At 38.9% G+C, this 18180-nt stretch overlaps 1 protein-coding gene across 4 annotated transcripts in view; it reads left to right on the plus strand.

Annotated features, from left to right (window-relative positions):
- LOC5519337 (kinesin-like protein unc-104) overlaps window positions 1-16772 on the plus strand; it is a 50514-nt gene extending 33742 nt beyond the window's left edge. The window contains exons 34-56 of one of the 4 annotated variants that reach the window (XR_007312452.1): window positions 63-214; window positions 693-783; window positions 1063-1181; window positions 1625-1671; window positions 2354-2384; window positions 2458-2529; window positions 2938-3004; window positions 3948-4032; window positions 4934-5114; window positions 6827-6878; window positions 7428-7513; window positions 7982-8023; window positions 8604-8662; window positions 9336-9478; window positions 10367-10600; window positions 11888-11938; window positions 12584-12684; window positions 13751-13823; window positions 13902-13949; window positions 14377-14445; window positions 15716-15817; window positions 15977-16027; window positions 16423-16772. Coding sequence is in view for 2 of the 4 variants with exons in the window: in XM_048731029.1 (XP_048586986.1) it covers window positions 63-214; window positions 693-783; window positions 1063-1181; window positions 1625-1671; window positions 2354-2384; window positions 2458-2529; window positions 2938-3004; window positions 3948-4032; window positions 4934-5114; window positions 6827-6878; window positions 7428-7513; window positions 7982-8023; window positions 8604-8662; window positions 9336-9478; window positions 10367-10600; window positions 11888-11938; window positions 12584-12684; window positions 13751-13823; window positions 13902-13949; window positions 14377-14445; window positions 15693-15817; window positions 15977-16013 (1965 nt within the window). In the remaining 2 variants the exon portion in view is untranslated. Of the gene's footprint in view, window positions 1-62; window positions 215-692; window positions 784-1062; window positions 1182-1624; window positions 1672-2353; window positions 2385-2457; window positions 2530-2937; window positions 3005-3947; window positions 4033-4933; window positions 5115-6826; window positions 6879-7427; window positions 7514-7981; window positions 8024-8603; window positions 8663-9335; window positions 9479-10366; window positions 10601-11887; window positions 11939-12583; window positions 12685-13750; window positions 13824-13901; window positions 13950-14376; window positions 14446-15692; window positions 15818-15976 lie in introns of all 4 variants that reach the window. The other 3 variants (XM_048731029.1, XR_007312451.1, XM_048731030.1) reach the window with 3 other exon arrangements.
- Window positions 16773-18180: the final 1408 nt, after the last annotated feature.

Here is an 18180-nt window from a genome sequence, read left to right on the forward strand (position 1 = left end):
TGTAAGAACTTTGAATAGTACCCGCTAGATAAAAGGTTCTTTGTATGTTTCCCTTGTCACAGGCACGGAATGAAGATTGGGGTGAGTCACGTGACTCGGGAGTGCCTTACTCCAAAGGAGTCTTGAGCGTGGGCTCACCTTTTGTGTTCAGCGTAACTGTCGTACGAGCAGCTGGGCTCCCTGTGGATTTCTCCGATATCTTCTGCCAAATAAGGTAACGTCTAAGCCTTGTCCCTGGCTATATTTTCGGGTTCCCTGTGGTGTTGCGGGCTTCCTGTGGTTCCCTGCATTTAAGTGCTATGATATTTATAGTTACCATTATGAAAATATTGCAAAAAATATATATAGAAAGGTTATAAAGGTTTGATTGTTAGGAACTTTAAATGCGAAAAGAGGATATGTAATGCAACAAATTATTTCAAATTGCTCTAATGTCAATGTGGCGCTTTTGATGACATAAACGTTTTTATTTGTGGCAATTATTAAACATGTTTTGAGTATTGAAAGCAAGCAACGTAAAAATTGTGGCAATTTTTCAATATTTCAGCGGCTTTAGGGTAACATGCCTAGTTGTATTAAAAATAAACTTTTCCTGGACTTACTAGCACGATCTTTTCGTCTTAGTCGTCTTCACAAAGCTGCCAAGGTGGCCACGGTAGCGTGCGTTGTATAAGTCTATATTCTTTTTCAAGGTTTTTGAACTGTTCCGAAGATGTTGGTTTCTCCACTGAACCGGTTTGCGCGTCAAGAGAGGGTGTCTTGGAATTCAACTTTACTCAAAAGGTATAAACACAAAATCTACCCATTAAATCCACGAGAGTATTTCTATAGGGGGAGTGCAAGGCGAAATTGAAGTAGCTCGTGAAGCAAGCGATTCTGTGGAGTCTCAGCAGAGAAAGACCGAAATATTGAAATTTTCGATCTTCTGGCCGCACGGAAAATAGAAGATTGAAAATAAAACGGTCTTTCTCTATGCTTTTTCTACTGGACTAGTGGGTCTGGATATCATTCTGTTTTAGATTGACTTCTGCAAGGATGAACTTTGTAAATTTTTTTTCTAAGGTTGGGATTCTGGTCTCCCGAGAGTTTATCGATTATATCAGCACCAGGCCCTTACAGGTCGAAGTGTTTGGTCACTATAGCAACCATCCTCAACACCAGGCCAGCATCAGCATGTCAAGGTGAGCGTGAGACTAGATCTAGGACAGATACAGAATTACAGATATCACAAAAGTCAGGTCTTACGGTTAAACGCCGTTCTTTTTATGTTCTGTTACAAATGCATGCAAATAAAGGTGGAAGAATTGAGTTGGATCATTGGCTGTATTTGCATTTAGAACGGCACATAAAAAACGGCGTATGCCATACGTCAAGAAAACAGGCAGCACAAGTTCGCTGCGGTTTACAAAGGTTGAAGTTAGCTTTTGATGTGTGTTAGATAAGAATTACATCGATGCTGTTTGCACCGCCGTGAAAGACAAGGTTTGAAAGATTGTACAACATACCTATAGAGAACTGATAGAATACAAATCAGTGTCTTTAGAGAATTCAAAATCAATTTTAACACCTTGCAACAAAGATATTCTACGTTCTAAAAGACATCAAAACTATTGACGTATTTCAGACCGATTCCCCGTACACTGTCAGACGCTGATCGAATCCCAAGACATGGTGAGGAAAATTGTAGTTCCTGCATAATAAATAATCTAGGTCATTAGACCATTCGACGTGTGCTGCCGTGGCCATTTTGACATTTGTAGGAAGCAAGCCGTTAAGGATATAAAAACGTGCTTTCTTGATTGACCATCAACAACACTAACAAAGAAATGCTTCATTGAGCATTAAAACACGACGGCTTCTAATGATGTAACTGGACGTCTCCTATGCTAGCGTGGACGGAACGATCAGATAACATGCTAGCCAAGATCGTCGCACTATGTATACTGGCGCCAGTAAGAATGATCTTACGGGCTAAAAGGCAATATATAAGGCTTCTATTTCTTTTTGCCTTCAATGTTCTTAATGTCAAATACTGCGAGTAAGTTAAATGAAAATCCTGGAATGTTCATGATATGGATATTTTTATTGGTATAGTTATTATGGAGGTTGGCCAGAAAATCCATCATCGAAGTAGTGAATTCCGGGATATATTTCACGCGAATAGCTGTTTTTAAATCCTTAGTTAAATGATTTCCAATTAATTCTTGTGCGTTTTACTGTACACACGGGAAACATATACACCATTGAATTCCATAAAATAATCTCCCTCTGTATTAGCCAATCAGTAAAAGTATACGTTATATGTGCAATCTTTTGATGATTTACTTGATGTATTGATGTATTTTTTTTTCAGGATATGCTGTTCCGGCTCCAATTTCTGCAAAGTGAGTGAGAGAGTCCAGTAATGTCTTTGGCTGAAAACCAGTAATACAATTTTCTAATCGTTTTACTTTCTAGGGAGGAGCCGCTGAGCCTGCATTTCGACTTCGTCGTGTGGATAGAAATCTTCGAACTATCTCCATCTGGCGAGTGAGTACGTTATGCTTTTAGTTAATGCCGAAAGAACCTCTCTTAGCCGCCATCAGGCAAAATACAAAGTGCGAAAAACATCCATTTTTCATCGACTGATTTTAAAAGCTATTCGGATATCTTCGCTTGAATTTGATAGAGAAAGTATAAGACTTTGCTTTTGGATAATTGGAAAATAAAACAAATGTATGGCTATCTATGACTCTTTAAGGAAAATAAAATGGTTCATGTGCTTGTTTTAAAATCCGGGCGCCATCATTTTGTTCATGTAAACAATACCACAGTGGCTGACATCCTTTGAACATCTAAAAAAATGAGCATTGAATCCACTGGGTAATTGCTGAAAAGGTAATACAAGTACCATCTTCAGTGCTCTTTGGAATCATCCATCGTTTCCATGTTTAACAGGTATTTCCCCTGTGTTGTCAAGAGGAAGGGAGATGATCTTCCAGAATCCATTTTCCTTTTACATCAAGTAAGTACATTCATAAATCAGCTAAAAATTAAAGCTCCTTGTAAATGATAATGATAGTCGCACAACGTTGACAAAATGTTGTGCGGACAGCATGTAAATAGAAGAACACGAGGGTTGAACATGATTCACACTTGGGGGGTCCAAGGGCATGGTCCCCCTTGGAACTATTTAGGGACTTTAAGATGCGATAACGGCTATGGCTAGGACGGAGTGACAGAGAATAACACTTAAACGCTTGGCGCAAATTCCAAAATGGGTTGGATGAAATAACCTAGACTTTATGTTCAGAAACTTCATTTTAACACTCACAATAGGAAACAGAGAAAGGCGAATTTATAACCCAACCGACCAAGTACTCGCCAGTAAAACTTGGAATTTCACTTCTGTTTTGGCGGAGAATCGTTGGAAATCTATCAAATTAATTCCATTTTCTACCGTCGCCGTACATGTAGCCGTATCTTAAATTCCCTAACATGATCCCCCAAAAAGCTTTAATGCTTTGCGCTCAATTTTAAACTAGTTTTGATAAAATTCACTTGTTGTTGTATTCCCCAAAAAACTTTAGAAAAGCCTAGAATCTTATTTCTAACAAAGCAAAAAATCCTAGTCTAGTTTTCAACGCACACGTTCCCGTCCTCGCTAGACCGTGAGTTTTCACGTTGTAGTTTGAAGAAAAACGGCTGAAATGTATTAGACAGAATCCATTTCAGAATGCATTTCACGTCTGGCTCTTTGAATTTTCTGCCATCGCCGTTTGCGTTGCCGTAACGCCGAAATGGTCAATTTTAAAATAATAAATAAATGAATGGTCATTGTTTTTTATGCACATGTTCTCGCTGATGCTTGCGCTGTCTATGCGAGGGATTAGAATGTAGGGACAACAGAATTCTACTAATGGCCGAAAAAAGAACAGCCTTTCACGTGCGTATTCACATATGTCCAGGGAATCCAGAGAAGACTGGTTGTGACGCTAATGTACGAGAACTCCACTGACATCCGAATTAGACGGCTGACCAGCCTTACAATGGGTAACGTTCCAACGTATATAGTGTATGTGAAAGCAGCACTGTCACGAGATTACTTCCGGAGGGCTGCCGGAAACCTATATTTATCGGGCTATCCGCTCTAAATCACCAGTGACATCCTAAAAGAAACTTCCAATACACAAACTGCTTTTACAATTTTAAACTATTTTTCGCGTTTATCGTTAAAAAACATAGGAGATTGTTACGTAATCGACCGGAAATAAACCGGTGACAATGCTGCTTGAAGTAAACTATATTCTTTGGATAGTTAATCTCAGCTTACCTTAGCGACCCAATAAAGGCTAGGCAGTCGAATTACAATCTTAGATCAACAAATAGTAATATCTTAGAAAGGTCTTGCATTAGGACAGGCAAAACCACTGGGGACCGTGCCTTCCAGGTTGCGGCCCCAGTGGTATGGAACTCACTACCACAACACGTTAGGGCAGCGACATGTATTTGAACTTTCAAGAAATTTTTAAAGACTCATTTATTTAATTTGGCATATTTTTAGATAATATATCATTTTAGTATAGTTAGTATAGTATAGTTAGTAGTTTTAGCTTAGTTTTAGCACATATATAATTTTTAGTTGTTGTAAAGCGCATTAGATCATATAGATAATGAATTTTGCGCTATATAAATACAAAAATTATTATTATTATTATTATTATTATTATTATTATTATTATTATTATTATTATTATTATTATTATTATTATTATTATTATTATTATTATTATTATTATTATTATTATTATTATTATTATTATTATTATTATTATTATTAACCCTGTCCAATCTTTAAATATTAACAAACCAACAGTGCCCAACAAGTCAGATCGAGTGTGTCTGAAGTTGGATGTGACGTCTTTTTTTTTTTTTTTTGCACCTTTATCTTTAGGGCGTGTTCGTACATCCCTACACCCGCCAACATCCGGGAATAGCAGCAAATCACATGACAACTTGCTGTCACTCAACGTTCTATCGCCTCAGATCCAGTCCCATCCCAACGACGATCGCGCGATATTTAAATTTGAGGCGGCCTGGGACTCCTCACTGCACAACTCCATTTTATTGAACAGGTGATTGTCTTTGATAGCCCTTTGATAGCAATGAATGCACAAAAGGGAATTTTGTGATAGAAATTCTAAAAACAAAAACAGATCCAAAGCCGAAGTGGAGAGGGGAGCGCACCGAAGATTATGGGGCGGCAAGCTTATCACAGCCGTTTTCGCGTCCTAAATAAACTTCGCATCAACAAGAATAGTGAAGGAGAACCGACCTGATACCGTTGAACCCACTAAAAATAGTGACTCTTAATACTGTTTTTGTTTTGAATCTTTCCGCAAAAAAAAAGAAAATAATCAATGCAAATAAGAAATAAATCCATTTGGATCACCTCAAAGCGTAAATAAGCTATGGGTAATGACATTTTTGATGAGTTTATGATGATGATGATGATAATAATCTTTTATTAAGGAAGTTTTCTCATGATACATGATTTTCAGTAAAGATTATATCAAAAAAATAGTGCCAAAAAGTTGACGTTTTTGTTGAACGCGCTAAGATGCGATAAAAACTACGTGGCCAAGAATGGGTGGAAATGTCGAGGTGTCAACTTTGTTACCGGCGCGGCTGCATAGTGCCGACACGGTTTATTAGCGCCAAATTTGAAGGCCGCGGCAAAAAAATAAAATAATAAAATAAAAATAACGAGCCAAAATGGGTCTAAGGTTTTTTTTTCATGAATTTATTCAAAAGTATCTGGAAAGTTTGATTTGAAGCATCGGTTAAAAGATTTGGAAAAATGTATTTAATCTGAACATCGTGTTGAAAATCATGGTTAGACATTATAGACATAACGTTCGTGAATGATTATGAAGCTCGACGAACAGGACGCTCTCTTTATTCTAGGTTCTGAAGGTGGAGATAATAGCTATTGTTATTAATTAGCTTGTTTGCCAGCCTATTGTTCGCATTTTGAATTCACTCTTACTCGCATTCCAATCACTTCTCCCGCGGAAACACTAAATCGGCCGAGTCGTATTTTCTTAGGTTTCACTACGTTTGCTCAAGCTTTATAATTGTGTTTTGTTTGTTTGGTGGAGAACCCGCCCCAAGACCGATTATAATATCGGATTCGTCGCCCTTTACAAACTTTGCACGTCGATCGCCAGCTTTCAATTGCGAATTCGCCGATATCTAGACGTCTCTCGTCCGATCCTGGCGATCAGATTGGCTGGCGATCGCCGGCGATTGAATTCGTTTATACGAACGTACAAAAAAACGCGTATTGTGTCGTATGCTTAAGGCTTTCAGTGATAAAACCGTTATGAAGCTAGAGAAGGGCTCTAATTTTAGTGTGTCCCCCTTTTGTAGGAAAAGAATAAATAACAAACGCATTGTAGCTCGTTAAGCTTTCTTATTGTTATTTTAAGTCGGTCTAAAAATTGGCAGTAACAACCTACAGGATCATGTCGGCTTTGTCGCTCTTCTAGACAAGCAAGGGCAGTAAGCGTTATTTTCATGATCCGTGCATGGCCTTTTTTGTTTATCGTGAATCGTGAAAAGGACAAATTGAAACCGTGATCCGTGCTTGGCGAAATTAGTTCAGCGTGAATCGTGATCTATGCTCTTTAAAAATCGTCAATCGTGATTTCCGAGTAAAGATTGATCCTTGTCGTCAGTTCATCAGTTTAGCGTGAAACGTGATTTCCGATTTTTGAAAATCGTGAAACGTGCATAGAAGTCGTGTCCTGCGATTTAAAATTGGTGTATTTCATTACTTCTCCAGGGTGACGCCTCCTGGCGAAGTTGTGTACGTAACGTTAAAAGCATACCTCGAGGTAAGAGCTCTTCACATTTGGTATTCTATTACCGCGGCTAGTCTGTCACTTACAATTCTTGAAGCGTTTTTATTGAACCAGCACTGAAATGGTTTTCGATCACGCCACGTCTTCGTAAGGCACTGACCAATCAATAAGCACCTGCCAAATGTAATTCATACTGGGTTCGTCTGGTGGTTTACAGGAAGCCAGAAACAGTTAGCAGTCGAGAATTATTTTCGCAGAAATTTTGAAAATAGCAGCAAACAGCAAAAGCCGCCATCAAATAGCTAAGTAACAAGTATGTTACATTCTTGTTGATTGGCAACTTCCTTATGCTATCAACAGTGATCTGATGGCTTTTTTATTAACCGGCAAAGGGTGCTCAGTTCCAATAAAGAATTTTATTGTCGCTTTATAGGTTTAAAGTGCCAGTGCATCATATCACTTGTTGGCGGCCTTGTCCTCTTAATAGACTTAATATAATTTAATTGCCACTAGAGAGCTAATCCGGCAAGCGAACTTATCCGGTATAAAGATTGAATGTTTACCGATGACTTTGCTTTGCAGATGGATAACTGTTGTCGGCCCACGTGTCTGACTAAGGAACTTTGTCTGGCTGTTTATAACAGAGACTCCAAGACAAGCCCTTCCAGGTAAGAATCACATGTGCCAGACGACTCAAGCTGTATTCTAGGTGGGAAAGACACCTGCAAAAAGCTCAGTCGGTATTTTAGGAGGAAAAAGACGCGCCAAACGTACTAGCACATTTGAATCAAGGTATATTCTTCGCAGGGAAGATGTATGCGGCCGGCACAACTAGAAATGCTTACGGTGGGGTATGCGTGGACGACTTAGGCTACATTATTGGCAGGGAGGACGCCCCCCATATGGCTCATTCAGCAACATTTTTGGCGTGAAAAGACGCGCGCATTCAGCTCAATTAGATATTTTTATTTTATTTTTTTTTGCGGGAAAAGCGCACGCATTTGACTGACTTAAACTACATTCTTGCGGGAAAACCAGTGCGACCTGCTTACGTTGAGAAGAACAAGAAGGTGTGTGTGAAATATAATTTGTTTCATTATTGTTAATAATCAAATGGCAAAATTCTACTCTTGTAGGTCAATGTGGAGAGTCTTGACAGGTTCCTCGAAGCCTGCATGGTAAGTTATGATATAATTTGAGCAAGTCCATATTCCCTTAAAGAAATCCTTTATATACTTATGGTGGGATCCAAGCTTCACAAGAACGCGAAAAGCATTAGGAAAGAAGAAAAAAAAGCGAAAATATGGAACAAAGTAAAAATTCCGCCTTCTAACAAGGAACTAACAAAACAATTAGCACCATTTCTTTGACAATCCTCAAACCTTCGATAAAGCAATGAATACCCAAGCCCATATCCAGGATTTTGGGCTTGTTTACACATTATCTCATCGGTTACTTGTCATACCAAGCAGGAGTAGCTGTGTGGAAAAGTGGAGAGGCGAGGCAAGAAAGGGGGGGGGGGGGGTATTAAGGCAAACACATCTACAAAATGGAAACATTTGTGACATGAAATATTAATGGGATATTTCTTAGAGCTTTTCGAAATGCAAAACAGCCTTACGTGTTTTGCTCCAGTACAAAGTTTCTTATCCAACCCTTCCCTCCCACTCAAAACCAATAAGCCAGTTAACATCAGCCTCCCTATTCAAGACGCTGGACTACGCTGCTCTAACGGTTTATGGTTCATATGCTCTGCAGTTATAAGTATGGTGGCATTTATGAGCTGAATCTTCATGCTGCTGACGAGACTGGGCATGGTATGTCCTTTTGTGTGATTCCATAAAATGTATTATTGGGGGTGGGGTGGGTCTGAAGAAATTACATCCGTGAGGGAGTGGAAGGGGGCATAGATCTTATTGTTATTGTTTTCTTGGACCCCGATTTACAATATTTATCATCAAAGATAAATATGTGTAAGGTTTTCGTATGATTTCCTTGCCAAAATGTGTTTATTTTTTAGAGTTTCACATCCAAGTTTTCGGGTTCCACACCCGGGGAAGGGGGGGGGGGGGGGGGGGTATCCGACATCAAACGGACGGGGATCATCCTCGGGACTTTTGGAAAACAACCCTAAAAGATACTAAAATAGGATACCTCGAACAAACGTAAATAATTTGTAATAAAAACATAACAAACAAATCATTGTTAAGCTCGCGATCAATTATTGTCCCGTGGGTTGTGCGATTTTTTCGCTGGTTAGTGATTTAAAAACACCAATTGACACGTTTTAATGCTCTTTCATAAGCTACAAGTTAGATGAGTCATCCTTTTTTTTTTTTGGTTATTTACTAGCTCGAGAATTTTATAGATCTATGTCATAGTATTTCACTATACCGACCTCCCGGTTGATGAATTACCAAATTCAAGTTAATAACTAACAAAGGAATCGAGTATTCACCAAGTGTTATTACAATGAGCCTTTGTTCGTAGCCCTAAGGCCCCGTAAGAAGGCCGTGGACACGTCCAATATGTATGTACGAGGAGAAGAGAATCTCAAGGGGTGGAGACCCAAGGGGCCCTCACTGATAGATGAACACCAGAAACAGCTTGATAGATTCGACAGAATTTTAGAGGTAAGGGTGTTAGTGTTGCCCTACTTCTACTGATGATAATGGTGAAGCTAATGACGATGATTAAGAAAATCAAGCAGTTGCGTTCTCTTGCGCTTACTCCACAGGTAGCCCAAGCTCTTTATTTGTCCCTTTTGATATTGACAGTAAGCATAGGGCGAAAAAAAAATTGTGAAAAATAAAAAAAAAACACTTGTTAAAAGGACGTGTGTAGTCTAGTGTTGTGTTTATGTTTACTTTTTGCTTGTTCTCTGGCCGTATTATAGTACCTTTTTTTATTCAATATTCACGATTTGAACTCTAACCAGAACAAAGTGGAACACACACGTCTTTTCAACAAGTTTCTATTTTTCTTTTTCACTAATTATTTTTTCGCCCTATGTTTATTGTAAATATCAATAGGGACAAATAAAGAGCTTGGGCTACCTGTGCTTCCGCTTGCGCTTATTTTCTAGTGAAAATCGGAAAACTGCGTGCGTTCCGCTTGCGCTCACGTCAAAGTGAGAACCAACCTTAACACGTTAAATACGGTTAGGGTATGGTAATTATGGTGATCGTGGTGATTGTGATGATGATTATGATGATAATCGAGGGGATAAGATTTGGAGAATCGTAATGGTTATGGTAGTGTTGGTGGTATTTGTGATGGTGATTTTGATGATGAAGTTTATAGATTCCGTTTTTGCGATGATGCACGCATCCTATAAGCCAAAGACTGGTGCTTCTTTTGCGGAGTTGTGTAGTCAAGTTCCCCTTCATACGCATTGGCCTGCTGTGGCCCGCCAGTCTGTGGCATTCTGAATAGGTGCGCAACATCGTGAAAACAGTCTATTGGTGATAGCAATTGTTTGCCGAAAAATACAATAAAAGAACCTTTGTTCTTTTTCCAAGGTTTGCAAAGCCCGTCACATCCTTAGCCTCGCTGACAATCTCAGATCCTCCCCCACTTCCAGCCCGGCCACGCCCAATCTTCAAGAACTCTTCTCCCCCTCGAGCTGCGACTCAGGTGGCCTCAGTCGCTACTCTCTAGCGTCCTCCTGCTTGTCTGTTTGTCCGCTCTCGGTAGGCAATTCCCCAGAACAGTATAACAAAGCCTGTCCTGACCAGCAGTCCCTCGTCACAAAGGTAGCTCTGCGTACTTGTATTTGTACGTCTGTTTTAATTGAGTTTTTCATTTTTTCATTTTGTTTATGGGGCACTGTGTGGCGTTGGTTCACCATTTGCTCATCAGCATCAGTATCATTGATAATAATAATAATGATCATCATCATCACCATCTTTATCATCTCCTATTTATCCTTTTGATCATCTACACTATTAGAACCACCATCATCATCATCATCATCATCGTCGTCATCGTCATCATCATCGTCGTCATCATCATCGTCATCATCATCATCGTCATCATCATCATCATCATCGTCGTCGTCGTCATCATCATCGTCATCATCATCATCGTCATCATCATCGTCATCATCATCATCATCATCATCGTCATCATCATCATCAGCAGCAGCCATCACTTCTGTGATTCCATGTTCCATGTATATACCCATTAGTAATCTCAAAGTTAATTTGCATTTTCTTATTTGAATGAAATTAGCCTTACGTTTTCTGCTGCTGCGTTGAGTGTTTAGTAGGGGGGGGGGGGGGGTGTCTGCTAATCCTTGTCCTTTCTCTGAGCATTTAGACAGGATCGCGCCTACACAGTGCCCCCTTTTTATTATTTTGCTTATCTTTTGTGTTATCTTTTGTTGCGGGTGCCGTCCCCACGGCAACCCGATAATTCTGTCGTCTTTGCACCACTCGACGCATGCGTAGTCGCGTGTTATTATCGCTAACTCACCTTTCATCTTCCATTTTCTCATCTGGTTTCATATAGGATTGTCATTGGCTGCCCTTCTCCCCCTTCTCTCTTAATGAAAATATTAGAAGAAATGCACCTATCATATGTTATAATGCGTGATTTTTGGCTTGAGTGCCCGATGTGATGAGAGGGCAACCACGAAACAGGCTTGTAGGGATGAAAAAGTAGTTTATGTATTTTTCCAAACATCAAGATATATCATATGTTATATATTTTTATATATTATATATATATATATATATCATTTATGGTTCTTATTTTTTGGATTTAGTGAAATCACTCTCGTCAAGATATTATCTGTCTTGTCCAAAATAAGTTGGCTTATAACTTGGAAGATATCATTATCAAGAAATATCGAAATGACTTGAGAGCTGAAAACACTCTCAACTTTATTAAATACATCTAAATAAAAAGAAATAAGTGTTAATAAGAAGTCTTCTCTATGATCTGAGTTTTTTCTGCTCTTTCTCTGCCCGGTGACTACTAAAGTTAACTAAATTTTTTAACATTTGCTCGTGAACGGTGTCCTTTGCTTTTATCCTCAGTGTCTTCAGCTGTTGACGAGAAGGGGATGCATGAAAAACTTCGAACAAATTGTGGGTGGACAAAATGAACAAATTCTGTTTATGATAGAAAACTCATCGTACGTTATGGTTGAGGATTTGTAACAAAGTGCACCGAACGTTCATGGAACTTTCAATGCGCTATTCAATTCTTATGACTGGGTAAAACAGTTATTGCGCTGCCTGTAAGAATGAAATAATAATAGCTATTTTGTCTTCATTTCCCAATGATGCTCTGTACATTCCCATGATGATAATGGATTTTAATCGTTTTATTTTGCTCAGGTCTTTTTTTTGCATTCTACTGAATGCATTAAAATAGGGATAATTAGACCTGAAGATAATCTGTCACAGAGATAGTCGTGTAAACGAGGGTTTCCCATTATACACTCGTTTGGTTTCATAAGAACATTTAATAAGAACGGCTAGCCTGAACTTTCGCTAAACACATGTCGAGTCTCAGAAAGCAGTAAAATAATGTTTTGTTAAAATATTTGTTTTGTTTTGTTAGTTTGATGCGTTATAAAATGAAGAACCAAAATGTTTTCATAATAGCAAAGGTTTAAAGGTTTTATTTTAAAACTGCTATCTTTATTGATCATTTGTACAATTCTCTTCTAATAATTTGGTATTATATTTATATGCACTGGTCTTGTGATACTTAATGGTTACCTACAGATTGGGAGCTCTCCTGCTTCAAGCTCAAGAAGTCTCAGTTCAGCCGACGATGACCGTCGAGCTGACCTGTACTTGCCAGACATGCGGGAAGTGCGGAAAAAGTAAGCCCAACATTCGTCAGACCCCCCCTGACTCCCCCCTTTTCCTTTCTTCATAGAGAGAGAGTTTTAGTAGGGACAACGATTTTAAAGACGCGAATAAAGAAAAACACGTCCACGCTAAGCACTCAATTATAATTTTATTAAAGACCACTGGAGTTCATACGTCTAAGGAAGCAAAACTTGTTTCTACTTGTTTTTACTTGTTTCTACTTGTTTCTACCTGTTTCTACTTGTTACTACTTGTTTCTACTTGTTTCTACTTGTTTTTACTTGTTTCTACTTGTTTCTACTTGTTACTACTTGTTTCTACTTGTTTCTACTTGTTACTACTTGTTTCTACTTGTTTCTACTTGTTTCTACTTGTTTCTACTTGTTTCTCCTTGTTTTTACTTGTTTTTACTTGTTTCTACTTGTTACTACTTGTTTCTACTTGTTTCTACTTGTTTCTACTTGTTTCTACTTATTTCTACTTGTTTCTACTTGTTTCTACTTGTTTCTACTTGTTACTACTTGTTTCTACTTGTTTCTACTTGTTTCTACTTGTTCCTACTTTAGCGAACGCAGATTGTTGTATTTGCAGAGCATATACGTCCCCGTCCTCGCTAGTCCGTGAAACGTGTTGTTTTCTTGTCGTGGTTTGAAGAACAAGTGTTAGAATGCATTGCCACGTGCTGGCTTTGAATCTCCTTATATTTTCTGCCGTAGCCTTTCCAACAATTTTCTATTATTAGTAAAAGTAGCTCGACACTTGTCTGAAATTCATCTTAACTGTGCAACCAGAGTGCTCGTTAGATTTGTTGTTGCCAATAAACATAGGTTGTCCGTCGTCATAAAGTTATATACCCCTCTTCTTGACAACAATATATGTTAAGTCATTGCTGCAACTGATTAATCATAATTAATTGCCATTATCTTTTGTCCTTCCCTTATCTCTAGTTCTTACCTTCTCACCATAGCATTGACTCTCCCCAGTCCCGTTGTATCAAGCAAAGGCTATCTCTACATCATGGAGGACAATTCCCACCCTCCCTCTCCCCCTTCTCACCATAGCATTGACTCTCCCCAGTCCCGTTGTATCCAGCAAAGGCTATCTGTACATCATGGAGGACAATTCTTGTCGATGGAAGCGCTGCTATGTGGTGAGTACAATAGCGCTTAGTCACGTGATCTAACGAGCCAATAAGATTTTGTTCTGATGACGTCATGATGTATTTTAGGTTGTGCGGAAGCCCTACGTCCTTTTCTACACCCACGAACACGATCCGGTAAGGGAGTACTCATTTAATACACCGAGGGGAGGGGAGGGGGGGGAGGGAAGATATTAGGGGGGGGGGGGGGGGGGGTTCTCCGAACATTTTTAACCACCAAAAGGAAGGGCTTCGAAAAAAAATGTCCTCTAAGGGAAAGGTAAAAAAAATTTGGAGTTCTATAAGGGTGGTGGTGGTGTGTGTGTGTGTGTGGGGGGGGGGGGGCACTGAAAAAAATGTTTACAATGAAAGAGGGGCTCTGAAATTTTAAGGTGTCTTGAGTAAAAATCTTCCCTCCCCCCCTCGGTGTAATTAATAAACACTCCCTAAGGAAGAGTCTTTCTTGTTGTACTTGAACATCAGATCTAAAAGTGCATGTTTGTATATTTAAAGAAAAATATAGTTCCTGGTTAAAAAAATTGTTTTGTGCTCTCCTAAATCACAGATTGAATATTTTGTCATCAATCTACGAAATGCCAAAGTGGACTGCTCTGAAGACATGGCCAAACAATCGGTGAGAACGGGCTTGCTTTATACCAACAATGATGTAACATTTTTAGATGAAAAGGTCACTCGTACTTAGTAAAGAAAAAAATGACAAAGTAAATTTTCCTTTAAGCCGCCAGTAAAATGTATGGTCCTTTTATATATGGGCAAAATAAAATCTTCAACCGATTTTGGCCGATATTGCTGATATGGTGTTTTAGCATATGGCTACGATAGTACGCGCGCTGTGATTTGCTAATGGTAGTCGTGAAATTCCTGTATTGCCCGTCTCTGAGAGGGCATTACGGAATTCCGTATTGCCCTACGAAAAAATTTCACAATCTTCTGTTTGTTGAATTTTTTCGACCTTCAAACAGCAAAATGAGCGACAGCGAACATTCGAGTAGCAAATTCTAACACCCAGAAGAAACAGAAATGTTTAATCAGCGGGCCGTCTTTTTCCGTATTCGGAGCGGGACATTTCGTGAGCTTTTTTGTGTTGCTTTGTTCGTTTGCACGAATTTCGCTAAAACAAAATCGACCAAAAAACCAAAGCCACCAAAAAAAAAACAAGAAACAAACAGGTCTTAAAGTTGATAATGTGAGAGGACGAGCACTTTGAGTCGGAGTTTTATTATCCTGAAGAGACTGAAGAAGAAAATTTTGAAGACCCAGAAAAGTCCCCTTTCGATTAGTACTGCCTGTTATTTGTAAATGCAATATTTCCATCAAATCATAAAGCAGCACAAAGCGATTTGCGATTGATTTTCCTTCAAAAGTTTGTTCTCTACATACCGTGGAGTTTTAGTATTAAACAGTCCATTCATGATCAACCACCTATGATAAAACCTGTAGCTTCCAAAAGGTGCAAATAGTAGCCCGAAAAGTCGTCCAGTAGTAACTTTTGTTGATCTTTTCACTCATTTACATTTTTGATTTGGCAGCGCGCGAGTGTTTCTTGTTTTCCCGCCTTTTTGAAATCGATCGATAAACTAATCGACATTCGCGCGAAATCGAAAGTTGATTTGTTTTCTGGTCATTTCTTTAAAAAGCCATATAATAAACAACTTACTAACCTCGACCGTTCGGTCATACCGGGAAATATCAAACCTCGGCTTTGGCGCATCGACCTCGCAAAGTCTCGGTCGATACGCCAAAGCCTCAGTATGATATTTCCCGGCATGACCTCACTCTCGGTTAGTAAGTAGTTATTATTATTTTAATTAATAAATGAATTTCCATGCTCATCTATACCTGTCTGTCCTTCTTCCTCAGACCTGTACTATATTCTCCATTAGGACTCGTCAAGGACGCTTCCTTTTACAGACTCAATCCGATAGGGAGGATGAGGTCCATGAATGGTTGTACGCTCTCGACCCCTTACTAATGGGGACCATAAGGTTAGCTTATCAAAAACTAGATCTCAGAGGTCCATGAACTGTTTTACGCGAGTATGGTTTAACCCCGATGGATTTGTCTTTTGTTTACTTATTTATATCTTTATTTATTTATTTTGATAATATGAAATATCGTTTATTTATTATTTATTTTTATAACAGGTCTAAGCGGTCCAGTCTTCGACGAGGAGCTAGGTAACATCTAGGCAACAGGTAAAACAACTACTCCAACAAGATTCTAATCCGTGGTCAGCAAATAGTTCTTATTTAAAAAACGCCGACCAGCCACTCTTGTTATTGTTTACTTCGAGAAATACAACAGTCTATTTGCAAGATAGTAACCATGCAAATAACCATCCAAAGTAGTCCGATATCGAGTTAGCACATTGGATTAAAAGTATCTTAAAGTTTATCGCTTGAATTAGCCGATGGAAATGGATTCTTTGTGTGACTTGGGATTTTGCAGAAGTGTAAAATGGCGGCTTGATTGGCCTTCACTTACCATTTTGAGCCCCCTCCCCAAGAATAAATAGATTTATTGAACATTATAACAGTCCATGCATCTTCTAAGAACCTACTTGTTCTAAGAACCGACTTGTACATTTCAGGTTTAGTTGCGCGGACTGTGCCCTGGCATAGCAGCATATAGGCTACACTGTAACTTTCGGGGAAAAATAGAATCTTACAATTAATATTATTCCTGTTAAAGGAATATTCAAAGAGTATTAAGGAATTTTCAATTGTTTCATTAGAAAAGTTTAATTAAACATCTTTTTAAGAAAAAATTGATAGGTATTTATTGTATTATAACATTTGATGGATACATTTATAATCTAGTGTGTATTTTTGTATCAAAAATGCTTACAAATATTTCCCAAATTTAAAACGGGAAAGTTAAAATATTAGGTGTTATGGAAGGTGTCTAAAATAATTTGCAATAAAGAATTAAGCGAGTGTATTTCATGTATCATATATTTCATGTACCTCAAATTGTACTTTTGGGACTCCTGTCACTAACCTAGCGGAACGTAGCCACGTCGAGTACCCACCATAAGACCCCCCCCCCCCCCCACTTGAAATTGTACATTGGAGAATTAAACCCGATTCAACGTTGTAATTTTTATCTATCCATCATTTCTAGAAGTCATGTACATTGCTTTCTAAAAAAGAAATACCTTGTTGTATATACGCCCAGGGCGCGCATATTCAGAATTTGACGACCTGTTTTTTTTTTTTTCACTTTCTGTAGTCTTCGAAACTCTTGATTGTATCAAGGATGACTGGAGAGCAATGCTTAGGGTAGAGGAGGGCGATTACTTACTTGTCATGCTCTCTCACCGTAGGCACCCAACCTTCTTTAATAAGTTTCAGCAACTTCTTCCTTTCAAGTACATTATCAATTTTAAGGCAAATAAGCACCTCTTCGTCCAAATCTAAAAATAAATTGCCATCAACCCTCTCTCTCCGTAGAGCATCCACGTACGTATCGTTGATTCCTAACCGATTCTTCAAGAACGCAGCTAATTCATTCACATTCAAATCTCTTATGTTCTGAGTGATACCCCGTCCGAAATTAGTCCTTTTATCCGCGTTTAGTTCTGGCGGAAGTGATTCCACTTCTTCATACGATTGACTCCTTGTTGGTTTATGTGAGTTTCGTTCGCCTGGAAGATATCTTCTCAGTTTTGTTCCCATGCTGTTTGTTTTGCTTGAAAAACCTTTCTTCGCGTCGTTTCTCGTGGTCTTTTGGTTGTCGCTGGTGTCTGCAGGTTCTACTGTATCATCCGATGCAAACATGGGCTCGTAGTCTAACGGATCAAAAGGCAAGTGGACGCTGATGCTTTTGGCCCTTCTGGTCTCGGTCATTCTAATGAATGCCCCATCTAAAGCCTCTCCCCCTTCTAAGGTGTTCATGTATATCTTATTTCTCTGCTCCAAAACATCTGAACTTTTCTGTTTTGTCTTGCGAAAACCTTTTAACTTTTTAAATGTATCGAAACTTTGCTGAAAGCTTCCTTTCCTAGACACTGCCCCTTTTCCTTTAAGTCCATCCAGTTTGTTCAAGTATTCTGTTGATATTAAAGAGTCATTGCTTTTTGAGTCACTAGATGAGCAGGTGCCACTTGACATTATCTCGTATGATTGCGAGTATGGTCTGTGGGGTTTATCCCTAACACCTTTTTCCGCGACTGAGCGAGGAAACTCTTCGTCATGGGAACTGCGGGTAAATAGTCCGAATGCTGCTTCTACCATTGATCGTTTTGTCATGCTCGGTCTGTTAAGTTTACTACTAACATTAACTTCTTTTATCGACTCAGTGGTCAATTCATCAGCGACCTTGCTGGTGGATAACCCGGACGCATCTG

The sequence above is a fragment of the Nematostella vectensis genome, chromosome 8, assembly GCF_932526225.1.
Source record: "Nematostella vectensis chromosome 8, jaNemVect1.1, whole genome shotgun sequence".
Classification (NCBI taxonomy): domain Eukaryota; kingdom Metazoa; phylum Cnidaria; class Anthozoa; order Actiniaria; family Edwardsiidae; genus Nematostella; species Nematostella vectensis.